Here is a 13,603-nt window from a genome sequence, read left to right on the forward strand (position 1 = left end):
AAGTTGAAGGGAGGAGCAGAATACCTTCAATACCGGGATTTGGGATTTCAAACCGTAAAGCACAAGTGTTTCAGAGCAAGGTTTGTGGCACGTGAGAGCCGAGAGGTTTGGCAGGAGCGGTACGGAAACAGGACAGCACAGCCCTCTGCACCGCCCAGGAAACAATGACAGTGCTTGCAAAAGGTCTGACAGCAAGAATAGCAGGAGAACGTAACACATGGCATTGTTTTGTTTTTCTTGTAACCCAAAACCAGAAGTAGGAACAATAAAGTTTACACTGAGAACCTTCTAACTTGCAGCGAGTTATGCTTTAGAAGAAACGCATAAAGAGCTCGCATCAAGCAAGACTAAGCAAATATTTAAGCGTGGCTCGTACTGCTCACTAACAAGAGATGCGGCACACAAGCTTTCTACTTTGAAATATCAGATGATTACTCCTCAGATCAAACAACAATTTCTAGACTTAACTGATACCCACAAAAACAAATAATTAAGTTAATCCTTATTAATGATGCAAAGGGTATTCACACTAACATCACCAAAAAGCCGTGTATCCCCATAAGCCCTGTAAAACACACCTCCAGTAAACACTCATGGCACATCAAACAGTACTTTGGATAAAACAAAAACAGTTCAGAACACTGGAAAGAAAAAAAAAAGCAGCTTTTTAAATGCAATTTCTATCTCGGTGAAACACAAGAGAAGGTAGAAGTGTCCTCTAGAGGGCACAGCGAGCCAGTAAACCCGAATCATTTAAACTCTGAGGCGGTTTCAAAAGTAGCAGTGGCACAGGTGAAACATTTCCAGCTTTTTCCTGCATCTCCATGCACCAAACTGGTTCCCGTGGCTCTCGGCAGGGCCGTAACTGGCCCGGGCCCAGCTGCAGCCGGCACAGCAAGCTTCTCCTGGCAGTGGCGAGCGGGGACGGCACCGGGACGGGGATGGCACCGGCTCGGGGAGCCTCTCGCTGCTGAGCCCTTCTCAGACGACAGCTGGGGCTCAGTGTGAGCGAGGGGCTGGGATGGAACTGGAGCAGCGGCGCCCGCCTTCGCTGCTCCAGCTTTAAGGCTCAGTCCCTCAAGTGAAGCAGGAGTCACGCAGCAAGCCGAGACCCCCGTACGTGCGGGATTTGAGCGGATGGACGGCTCTGCACCCCAAATCGTGCCCGTCTCCAAACCCCAAGGGACCTTTCCGCATGCTCCCCGCTTTGACCAGCCCGCACGGAGGGAAGCTGCAGGATCGCAACGCAAACACAGCGCTGGAGGACTTCATTCTGCTGCAGACACGACACCAAGCGACGCTTTTTGGAGGCTCCTCGCACCCTCAGCCAAGAAGCAGTGACCGAGCCGGGGTCTCCCCACGCCACTCATGTCACCGTGTCACCCGGGCCACTTGGCGACACCTCGCAGATGCCAACGTGGCCGCTCTGGTGTCGGGGCTGTCAACTACGGACCTATTTTTATTTTTTATTTATTTATTTTACAAACAACCCCCTGCCTCGGCGGGGCTGGCGCTCAGCCCAGCTCGTGGGGAGGCCCCGGCCTCGCCGTGCTCCCCGCCGCGGGGTCCGAACCCGCTCCGGGGGCACCCAGCACCCCCGGGACCCCCGGCGGGCGCCGCGGGCGGGCTCCGTCCTGCGGGGAGCGGGGCCACCGGCGGGTCACGTGAGGCGGCGGGCACGTGACCTGCCACGGCGAAAACCATGGCAACGGCCGGTCCCAGCCGGTGCTGCCCGGCCTTCATTTTGTGAGGTGAGGTCGGGCCTCAGGTGCCGGCAGAGAAAATGGAGCGGGTCCGGCCCGCGGGGCCACGGCGCGCCTGGGGGCCCGCTGCCCGCCCCGGGGCGCCCACGCCGAGGGTCACCTGGCGGTGTTTGAGGAGAGGAAAAAAAAAAAAAAAAAAAAGGGAGAAAACCACAAAATGAGCCCTGACAGAGTCACTCGCTTGCCGCACGGATCCCTCCTCGTTTTGTTTTCAGCGAGGTTAAAGACGACGCTCGCCGGACCCCCGCGCCTCCGTTTCTCAAGATACCACAAGGATGGGAGAAGAAAAAAAAAAAAAAAAAGAAAAAAAAAGAGCTTAATCCCAAACTGGTTAAACAACATGTGCTGATAGGTGATGAAACACCTCAAGTGGAATGTCATCAGGAGGTTTGAGTTCATCAGCAATTAGCATACCGTGTCTGAGAAAAAAAATAAAGATATATAAAATAATTACCTGGTGCCTAGGTCGGGCAGGAGGAGCAGCGAGGAAAGCGGGGCGAGCTTGGGCCACCTGGGAGCTCCCAAGGCATCCCCTGCAGCCGATTGCACCGGGATGGAGAGCAACCTGCCCAGCCAAGACAGCTCCTTGGGAAGCTCTGACACCGCGTGCGCTGTCCCCCAGGTCCCTCTGAGGGACTGGGCGATGGCACCTCCACGTAAAGGAGCAACCAGAGCTTCGAGAAGCAGCCCTCTGAGCTGCACGGGGCTGTGTGCCTGTTCATTACTTGTACTCAGGAGAAAATAATGCTCCAAGAAAGTGCTCTATGGCAAGATACCACTGCTTCGCACCAAGAAGTAATAATAATAAAAAAAAAAAAAGCGTCTTGTAGGACCACGACATGAAATCTGGAACTAGCAACTAACACCTTAGCTGTAACAGCTCTGTATTAAAAACCATCCTTTACTCTCCAGCTGCAGAACAGAAGGAGATGAGACCAGGACCTCCATCACTCGCCTCATCTAAAGGCTTCCCTGAAGCCATAGGATTTCTCTTTGCTAGACACATTATGATATGCCCGACAGCTCCATTCTAAGATGCTGGTCTAACAGCACCTGGATTAGAAACTACCACATTCAGAGTTTATATATAACAACAGTAAGACTATCACTCCTGAGATCCTCTGCAAAGAAAGCAAAGAACAGAGGATGTTCGCTTTGACTCTCCAATTCTGCTACTGAGCCTACGAAGCCAGTACTACCTACCCATTCGCTGGCAGAGATGAACATGGTACGGAGCCTATTACGCTCCCATAAAATCCTTACAGCATCAGAGCCACATTTCGGAGCATCTCCCACCTACCTACACCAATGGGCGAGCTGAGCCTGCTGATGCGAGACCTCTCAGAGGGAAGTCCTTTCTGCAGAGGGGAGACACCGTCTGCCTTTTAAAGGCGAGACATCCTGACCCCAGCAACAAAACTATTCATATTCAGTATCACTGGATTTATATCCTCAGCGGCATGACCGATTTTATAGCGGATGAGCTGGCACAAGACTGAACTCCAGAAATGTAGACCAGAACTCTGCAAAACAATCTTCCTTTATAAAGGAGTTTGCTCTACTCTTTTGTTAGCCTGTGTGTAAAGCAAAAAATTTAAAACAGATGTTTCAAAATAAGAAAGACAATGGAAATATCACCACTTTCAGAAAAATACTGCCACCAGCAGTTAATAATTTGGGATAGCTGCCCTGATACTGTGACCTTTATCCTCTGAAGCCATCAGGCATATCCTTTAGCTAAATAAAGGCATAGTTCTATTATTCTCACTTCAGCTTTCATAAGTGTTGCTGTCTCAATCACTTGGGCTGTACGCGAGAAGATGAAAACAGCACTACTGCCCGGCTACATACATCTATTTAAGCATCCACAGCAATAAAACACAATTTAACAGAGACCTTGAAGAAAGTTGGTGTAAAGAATCAAACAAAGACCTCCTAAGTCACTAAGTGCCCTAGGAAAAAGGCCACGCTTCCTCTAATACCCTCTTGTAAAACCTTAGAGCACAAGGACAGATGCATCACGCTATTCAAGAGTTCTCATTTCGATCCTGTTGCATCCTCCAGCAATTCAGAGCACAACTACTCCAGGAAAAAAACAAACAAACAAAACCCAAACCAAACAAAAAAAAGCCGCTTTCCCACAGGGATGCTGTATATTTAGTTGGTAATCTGAAGGAAAGGGGGTCAGGTGGCTGAATCCAACCTCGCAGGTCTGATTCCACGTAGCTGGGGCAGAAGAAGATGAATTCAACTGCTGTTTGAGGACGATACACCTGAGGGCTAAGGTATCTTGACACGGATTCGACTTCTCTGACAGATTCCCCTTCCTTGAGATGGAAGCCTCAGCGATACATGACCAAGGAAAATAAAGTTATAAACTTAATGCCAGTAAGAGAAGAAGAGATGCCCAGGGCCCACCGGCTCTGGCAGAAGTTTCATCTCGGAGGATGCTCACTGCAGCCCAGTTAATGGAAGAACTCCCCTATCACAAGAAGCAGCCTGTGCGTTTGTTCGTACCGATCCAGAAGCATTACACCAAAATAAGCTGCCTTTTACAGACCAGATCTCATCCATGCTCTAAAATGCCCTTTCAATCCCTCTTCCAAACAAATAAATAAATAAACAAAAAATCAATGCGATGCTCAGTTGTTAAAGTTACAGAACTACTGACCTGAATCATGAAATTCCCCACTGCAGAGCAAGAGACCTACAAAGCCTCATCCTGTGGCATGCCAACATACTCTGTCTGTCTGTAGGTAACTGACGGAAGCACCACAACTATTACTTAGACTGAAGTTTAATCTACATTAGCAAATATGCAGCAGTTTTGCCTCAGTCCATTCGGCAATCTCTTGTATACACTCATCCAAAAATACTTGGCAGGGAGGGAAGACAAACAAGGAAAGAACAAGCAATGCAGTAGGGAAAAGAGAGATTTTTTTTCTGGAGATATAATATCTACACGAATCAAAGCAGTTGTGATGGATCTAGCAATTGCGGTGTGAAACTGAAGCAAAACAAACTTCACTCCTTATCTGCCCTTCCTCTGAACATAAATTAAATTTTAATCAAACTCTCTCTGCATTTAAAATAAAACATTAAAGTTCCCCAAGAAACTTTGGCATCAAATTTTTTACAGCATCCCTTGGTAGAACACATACCACGAGGAATTAGAAGACACATACACTGAGAAGGAGATGTGAAGGACGGGGCCGTGCCTTATTTCCAGTCCCATTAATGGGTAGAGAGGAGCCCATCACTGGTGCTGCACTAGCACCGATCCCAGTTAATTCCAGTAAAGTGGGGAGTTTGATCAGCCGACCCACACTGCATTCTGATGTGCTTAAACGCATAGTAAAATTTCAGAGTCAAATCCATCCATTTAGGAAGTTTTAAATGTGATTTGGCCAGCTTAAAAACAAAACAAGTAACAAATCCCAAACTCAAAACCCTTCAAAGCACCAACGTTCAGCATCCAAACCCTAACACGAAAATTCAGGGCACAGCGACCAGGCCAACTTTCATGCAATCTCAAAACAATTTCTATTCGATGTTATTTTAATTATACCATACAACGAAGGGAGAACGCGATTATTCTGAGGTTCCAGAGCAGCATTCCCCAAGCACACAAATCATAACCAGCAAGACCCAAAATTAAAGGAAATAAAGAGTTCAGACAGATTGCCTTGAAAGCACCAACTGTAGGGATGCCTACAAACTCTTCATTCTCATCTCTCCTGGCAGTTTTCATTTAAGCAAACAAGCCGTGGCTTAAGTCAAGCCAGCTCACATGTAATTTCAAGCAGCAAGAGCTTAAAGCTGTGGGTGTATCTCATACTTGTGTGTAACACACATCAGGAGACAACAGAAGGGTGCAAGCAATTTTGGGGGAATATAAAGCAAACGTATCAAATGCAGACTCTTTGGCTTAGCCAGACTTCTGTTTCTACTGGAAGGAAAATCCAGACTCTAGCTTGACGTGAGTAATACAACACAACGAATAGAGTAATTTGTGGATGATTTTTTTTTAAACAACTGAGACCCCATCTGATACAGAATCTGTAAAAATATTTTTTATCATCCAGTTTTAAATTGGTTTTGATCAAGCCGCAATTAACGCAGACGAGATAGTTAATATGCTAATTCACCACTCTTGGCAAATAAATAGAGGAAAAACAGCAAGACGTTCAACTGCCTAAAAAGTCTTCCAGTTTTCTTTACACAGGACACTTTCACCCCGAGATTACCGACAAGACAAAGTAAGAACTGGGGATAGGTATTTAACAACACCGTGCAGTTTTTGGGTGCTCCCGTGAAAGAAGCGAACGATATAAACAGCCTCGCAACCACCGTAGCAGAAGTACAGCTCACGGTGGTCAAGCCAGAAGCCAACTCTTCTATTTACATTTTATTAAAAATATCACCATCACTGCTGGCATCGTGCTTGTACGCTCTAACACCACCACCGTCCTGCCTCCTCCCTCTTCCCGTACCACTGAGAAGTCTCGGCTTTGACAATTCCGAAATGAAATCCATTTTGAGGTCACCTATTTGGAGATTTACTGTCATTTTGAAGATTTGGTTTAAGATAGCACAACCAAATCCAACAGAGCTGCTCACGGGGCCAAGCTGTGTTCTTGTCTGTCCCATCCCAGCTCATGAACAAGGTTTTGCTAGACGTTATCCCAATGTTTTAGGATAACATGATGCTGCTCCTGAGGGATTCTGATGCTTCTCCTCCAGCACAGAGGACAGTTTGTCCCCGGGGACATGTCTGAGGACAGCAGCTCCTGGCCAGGTAGCTGGTGGTAAGATTGCGCCCAGGAACACCTCTCGAGGTCTCTACCCAAGCTTTCTATGAGCAGACCAGAAGTCGTGAGCTTAACCAGGCCTGCACACACAACTAGTTTGTTTTGTCTGGTTCAGGAAACACCACTAAAAAACCACCAAAACCACCACCATAGCAAAGTGCCAGAGCACGCAGCACAGACGAAGGGAACTGAACCTGGAGCACAACAAACGCAACGTGATGCAGCAGGCAGGACGATCCAAGACCGGCTCCAGGAGAAGGTGCCAGCCTCGGCTGGAAACGACTGATGCTGAATGCAGGGCAAGTGTTGGTAGGAGACTTCTGCGCTTAGGGGGAAGGAAAGAACAAAGTGATGAAGAGAGGAAAGGGGAAGCAGAGCTCGGAGGAGTGGTAAGAGGGCAGAATTCAACCAGCTTAGATAAATGTTCCCTCTAGCACCCGTACTGACGTACATCAGTGTATTCAAAAGCAAAGCGATTTACACATGACACTATTTTACCATCCCACTGCAAAGGGTACGTGTTCTTATCAAGAGGGGCCACCTCCTTCCTCCCATTCCTCCTCTGCAGTAGGTCCAGCATAATTACACACCAGCGTAGCTAGCTCCCAGCGCTGCAAAAACGCCGTGCAGAGGAGCAAGATTTTGGTTTGGCCTTGGGTGACCTCTCATCAAAGACTTCTACCACTACAGACTTTCTTCTGTTTCTTCTGGCATCAGAAAATGTGCTCAAACCAGATCCTATTTTTAAATTTAACTTCAATGTTTAGGAAAAAAAAATATTAAGAGAAACGCATTTTTCAAGTTTAACGCAGAGATTTTTGCCAGGCCTATATTTCAAATTTTGAAAAATCAACTGATTTCAGAAAGACAATCCATTCAATCAGCTTTACTTCAGCTAAACTGTGATTACTGCCGGGCCACCTTTTCCAAGGAAAATATTATGTTTTCAGTTCTAAAAGCATTAAGGAAGTTTAAAAGCCAAAACACCATACATCACGAAGCATGAATTTACCCAACCAAGAAGTCTGTAGTAGTTCAGTCATTTTAAGCAACGGCTTTTATTCATCTCCTCAGAAAACCAGCTCAGTTGCTTTAAAAACACGGGTATTATGAAAGCTGCAAGCTGAATTCCTCTGAAGATCAAAGGTCTGGAAGGTAAGTCCCTCACTTAATTTCAGAAGGGATTTTTTTTTTTTTTCCCTTCCCCACAATTGCCAACTGTACTCTTATATATGCAAGGGATCAGATTCATCCAGAGACAAGTTTCCTCTATATCAAAGGCATCTTCAGACTCGGATTGCATTCCCGGGGAGGTGTTTGCATCCTGAGGCTGGTCGGCAGCGCTCCCGGCGCGGAGCACGGCATCACCACGATGCAGGAGCCGAGCCCAGAGGCTCAGGAGCTGCTGTGCCGCTTCCAGAAGTTCACAGAACCGTTCAGGCTCGCTCTTTGCCACTTGGGAAGACCCAAGGTTTAACCCCTCTCTATTAAGAGCACTGTATGAACACAGGTTTTGAAAGGTGTTCCAACTTATAAACTGCATCCAAGGGGCTTACCTGAAACCTCACCAAATTCTTAATTATATTGATTATGATTAACTTCAGTGGACTTGGGATCAGACTGCCTCCTTACGCGAGCATATTTTTTGTATGGGGAAGCCTCCTCTCCCTTCTTGCCGAAACTAAATACAACAATATCCTATTACCACCTGAAATGAGAAGGCTGTACGGAAAGAGGATGTTCTCTCATCTCATCTAAATAGGTGTTATTGTTCCAGATGCTCTCTGGGAAGTTAAGTGTACAGCTCCTCGTTCACCATCCTGTTTGTGCGCCTTGCAGTGCACAAACAGAGCATAAACACTGGCACGCATTTCAAAAACAGAAAATCACAAAGAGCATATGCATGCGGGGGCAAGTACTACAACAAAAGAGTAAGGATACCTGATTCCAATTTATTAGCTTTTTGGTATGAGCAATCTTTTTAGGTATTCTTCAGAAATCACAGTATGCATACTTGTGTTAATGAGCAGTTAGTGATTATGCCAAAAGATACCTGAAGAGATTTACTCCTGGCCAGCACAACGCAACTGCTTGACATGGAAGTCATCACATATCCCCGTCAACTTTTCCTGCACAAGACACAAGCACCCCCTAGCCATCAACTTCAGCAGCTCGCAGAATTGTCCCTTTTGCAGAAGGTTTATGCAGAAAGCTGAAAACCCTCACTTTGCCTCAATTAAGCTGATGGGAGAGGTCTTGTTTTACAAATACCGAAGCAGTATTTGAATAAAGCTACCAGGCTCTTGCGATCTATGTTCCTTCTCAAGCATCAGAAGTCGGGAAAAGTTCACAGATGAACTGCCATTAAACATCAAAGATACCAATTTTCCCAGTAGCACTCATAAGCACCCCTCCTCCCAATAACTCCTGTGCAGTTGATAAGAATCTCATGTTTTCAGTTTCTCACCTCAAATCTGCACTGCTGTAATAGCTCACATCCAAGCAGATACAGATTTATCACCCTGAGAACTGTTTAACCCATTTCGCACAGACAAGCCTCAGTTCTTACATATTACTACTCCAACATCAGCCAGTGGCAGAATGGGGAATAAATGAGGCTTCTGACTTCCCCTCCAACATGCTGGATCTTTCTGCACTAAAAATAAAGTAAGGTCTTCAGGGTGGCAGAGTTTTTATCCTGGTACAGATGGAATCTGGGTTAGAAATACGGTGGAAGATTTGGAATCTGCCTTTAAAGCGATGCCCTTTCATCTGCGTGTCAGAACCACGCGATTCATTTGTACATCTCAAATACAAGTCCAAGGAAACATCTTACATTTTCGTAATAAGATTCTCCAAAGTGATCAGCAACTTTGAATTCATGCTTTCAGATGTCAGAATTCAGACATCTTAAGGAGGCTGGACTTTCAAAAGAGTACTAAGAATCTGTCCTACAAAGAACTGCTGCAGACGGGTGATGTCTTTTCACAGCGCTTCCAGTGTCAAAATCCACCAATTACTCTAAAAAGAAAGTCAGACTTATCCATACATACTCTGTCAGGAAGAATCAAGTTGCAATTAAAACTCCTCTGTTTGGGCAATTACCATCTATTATTTTTCCCTATATCACAGCTCAATTAAAAAAACCGACCTTCTTCCTCACCTAAATCTCAATCAGTAGCTGAAAATGTGTTCTCTTTCTAACCTGTACATTTTTCTATTCAAGACTGCATTTCTTTACTCAGCTGCTCATCACAGCTGCCACTGCCGTCAGAGCTCGTGTTAGAAAATCAGTAGGGAAGTTACACTGAAGTAGCTGTTGAATGTCACACCAAGAACCGGAGCTGCGACTTACACTGAAGATTTTGATTCCTGCTACCTCTTAGACACGAAGAACTTCTTCCCAGTGCCATCTGACCACGTTTTCCTGTGCAGGTATCCCCAGTGCTACTGCGCAAGCGCAGCACGTAGGTCACAACTCACCTTTTTGAAGTACTCATGTCCACAGGCTCATCTCCCGTCTGAACCTCCACTTTAATGGTTGCCTTCACCTCTCCACTTTTTAATAATCCTTGCACTTTTCCAGCTCCGGGATCCGTTTTTATTTTCATGTCGCCTTCAGCAGTTATATCAGTTCCTAATAGTCCTTTCTCCATTTTTAGTTTTTTACTGTCCACATCGTTATGCGTTATCTCACGTTCTAAGGCTCGTTTCTGACTTCGTGTCCTGCATGCTTCCTCTGTCATTGTGAGGCTCTGGGGAGAGAGGAGACACAACGAGTTAAGCACATTGGAAAAAAAGTAAGTTGGACAAAACACCTTAACTTCAAAACAGGGCAAAGTACATCGGTTACTGCAAAAGAAGTTCAGAAAGAGCAATAAAAGTTCTGCTGGTACGCTCACTTACCCTATCTTCAACATACATCTCAGGCTGAAGCTATTAAGCACCCAGCATCACCGTACTTAAGCTTTTCATGTTAAGCAAAAACAAACAAACAAAAAAAGCCAAACAAGAAAACACACAGAGACCCCTCCGAGTATAAACTAGAAGCAGGAAGAATAATAATAATAAAAAAAGCCTGCACCAGAGCATGGGAGAATACACAACCGCCCCCCCCCCCCCCCCGATTAAAAAAGTTTGGACCGCTACCAAAAAGCAGGAAGAACGAATGTATTTGCCTCACATGCAAATAACCGTAATTACAAAATTCGAGATTAGGATCTCCCTGGGACCGCTGCCACGTCTCTCCTAGGACCTAAGCCCGGCTGCGAGTTTCGGGAAGCGGGCGTTACGGGGAGACGGGACCACCACACCCTGCGTGGAGAGAGGCTTCCATGTTTCTTGACAGCCTGCCACCAGGCGCTACGGCACTGCCATTGTAATAAAACCGCTCAAGTTGAGACTTTCTCCCCTCCTGGCGAGGGGAAGGCTGGGCCGGGGGGGGGACCACGCTTAACTCCTCGCCTGCCAGCGGCGCGGGGAGCCCGGCTCCGGGCGAGCTGCGCCATGGCAGCCGGCACTTCGGTACCTGCGGACACCCCTCGGACGCGGAGCTGAGTCAGGCTTTGATCCCATGACATCACTGGGCTCCACATGACCCTTCCCAGGATGCAGCCTGCGAGACAAAGCACTTTCCAGAAACCAGTCTGAGCCGGCGGCAGGCAACCCGCAGCGGGGTTAACCCCGCCGCCCGGCCGGCACCCGCCGGCGCCCGCAGCATCCCCGCTCCTCCTCCTCCTCCTCTTCCTCCTCCGCTCAAAGCGCCGAGGGGGCGGCACGAGGGAAAAAGGGGAGCACACCCCCCCCCCCAGCCTTGCATTCCCAATTAATTAATTTTAAGGATTCCTCCCATCCCAGATCACCCCCCCCCTCCCCTTAAACTAGATTTCAAGAGCAAGGCCGACGCACAATAGTTGGACAAAGTCTTTGAAACGTTTTTAGCGCTGAAGCGATTAACATAATTATGCAACGTAATTAACCTCCGCTCACCCCCCCCCACTTCCAGCCCCCCCTTATTCAACAATGTCACATAAGCGTTACGTGAAATCGCGGTTTTGGTGGTGTAAGCCCTGTGCAAGTGACCGCAAGTTTCTCCGTGCGGTGTTGTACAAAGAATTTTTTTTTTATTTTTAGAGAAAAAAGAAAAAATGACAATCAGTCAATGCACGGAGCGGCTCCGCTCAGCTCATCTGCTGTGCCAGCCTGACCATGCCTGAACTCACAGCAGGGAAAGGAAGGTGTGCTCTGCTGAGGCCGAGGTGATTTTGGCGTTTGAGAGAAGCAAACGCAGCACACAGAGGCAGCCAGCAGCACCCAGGGGTCCCAAACCCCACCTGGGGCTCAGCACCTCGAGAGCACAGCTCTAAGTGCAGCCAGCCCCGTGCTTTAAGCGTCTCTGCTGACAATAAGGCAGCAAGGCGATTGCTCCTCGCTCGGAACGAGCTACCCAACAACCCGACCAGGAATCACAGAAATTACTCCCATTAACTCGCTGCGAACGTACCCGACCCCAGAGCTAAAGCAAAGTGCTGCCCAGCCTGCTAGCAGCCAGCTCACATACACCGAGATTTGCCACCGACTGCAGAGACTCTCCAGGAGCAGGACTGCTTGGTCAGTAGGAAACCTCCTCTAAAAATAAAAAATAAAAAGATGCCCGACCTGGGTTCATTTTCAGCACCTTCATATTCTGCAGTCTTGCATGGACGAGCAGCACCGCTCCCAAAGCCTGCGCTGATCCGATGGCTACGGCTGCCTGTGCCTCCGTGCTTCAGGGACTCGGGCCCCAAATTTTAAAGGCATTTGTAAGACGTAATTGCTGCTACTTCATTATCCCCATTTTTGATAGGGATGGGGAAAAGCAGTACTTTGGGCTATAGTGGGATGTTTCATAGCAGATTACAGGCAGAGCTGCCAGGCAGAACTCTGCACCCTCACGGTTCAATCTCTCTTACCTGCATTAACTTCATAGGCAATGGAAACAATCTAAATCTTGCATTTGCAGTGAGTTTATGTAAGAAATATTACACAGCCAAAATCATACCAGTAGCAGAAAACCAGGTAATGAACAGTTGCAATGGAGAGGCAGACGCTGGGCACCCCACTCAACATTTTCCAGGTGCAAACCCTCCACAGGTCAGCCTTGTCACAGCCTTGATGAAAATGCAGGATGCACCTCTTCAACAAACCCTTTCCTACTACGGATTCTCCAGGACATGACGCAGGCCGGTGGCAAACAGCCTTTCTGATGGCCAAGCCCTGCAGCTTCCACTGGCTCAGGGCTCTCCCATCTCCAGCTCTAGGAGAGCCAACACAAGGCCAGACACTGGAAACTCTGCATCACCTGTGAGCAGTTAATTAAATCCATTTATATTTACGGCACTACTGGCACCCTGCAATTCCTTCCCAAACGAGAAGCAGCCACTTGTTCTTGTAACATCATCGCTCCCTTACCAGATACTTAACCCAAACTTTTAGCTGGAAATGGTTTCATCCTCCTCGTGCGTTCAGTACTCGCTGTCAAGAAGCTCGCAGGGTCACTTCTCCTTGGAGCGATGCTGTGCTGCTGCTACGGTAACTTTTCTGCAAACCAAAACTCAGCCCAAGTTTTTGTTAACAGCACAGCATTTTGTCACAACGACGTGGGCTGGAAGGCAGCAACTGGAACAGCAATTGCTAGGGAGAAGAGTATTTGTAGCACAAGGGAAACAGCACGTTGTGCAGACCTGCGTTACCAGAGAGACCTTGGGACTAGATTACACCAAGATTTTACAGCTAAACCTGAAGAATGCAGGTGCAGGCTCAAGGTTTATACACGCTGTCATAGGGAGATCTGGTTCCATGGCTCCCCTACCACTGCAATACTGATTAAGTCGTATTTATTGTAGATGAGCCCTAAAATAGTTGTTTTAACCCTTTCGGGAAATGGTACAAGGAAAGTTTGCTGATATGGATGCACACGCAGAGAGACCTAAAGGAAAATAAATGTAGCATTGAGAGAAGGAGAGGAGAAAAAGGACAAAAATAATGAGG

At 47.2% G+C, this 13,603-nt stretch overlaps 1 protein-coding gene across 14 annotated transcripts in view; it reads right to left on the bottom strand.

Moving 5' to 3' along the window:
- The window catches only part of GATAD2A (GATA zinc finger domain containing 2A), a 63,477-nt gene that overhangs the window by 14,392 nt on the left and 35,482 nt on the right, over positions 1–13,603 (bottom strand). For 9 of the 14 annotated variants that reach the window (XM_066984031.1, XM_048052404.2, XM_066984032.1 and 6 more), the window contains one exon: positions 10,058–10,329. In XM_066984031.1, the coding sequence (XP_066840132.1) occupies positions 10,058–10,320 (263 nt within the window). In that variant the 5' untranslated portion in view covers positions 10,321–10,329. Of the gene's footprint in view, positions 1–10,057; positions 10,330–10,480; positions 10,503–10,757; positions 11,039–11,102; positions 11,330–13,603 lie in introns of those variants that run through there. The other 5 variants (XM_048052413.2, XM_066984034.1, XM_048052409.2 and 2 more) reach the window with 4 other exon arrangements.

The sequence above is a fragment of the Anser cygnoides genome, chromosome 27 (genome assembly GCF_040182565.1).
Source record: "Anser cygnoides isolate HZ-2024a breed goose chromosome 27, Taihu_goose_T2T_genome, whole genome shotgun sequence".
NCBI lineage: Eukaryota > Metazoa > Chordata > Aves > Anseriformes > Anatidae > Anser > Anser cygnoides.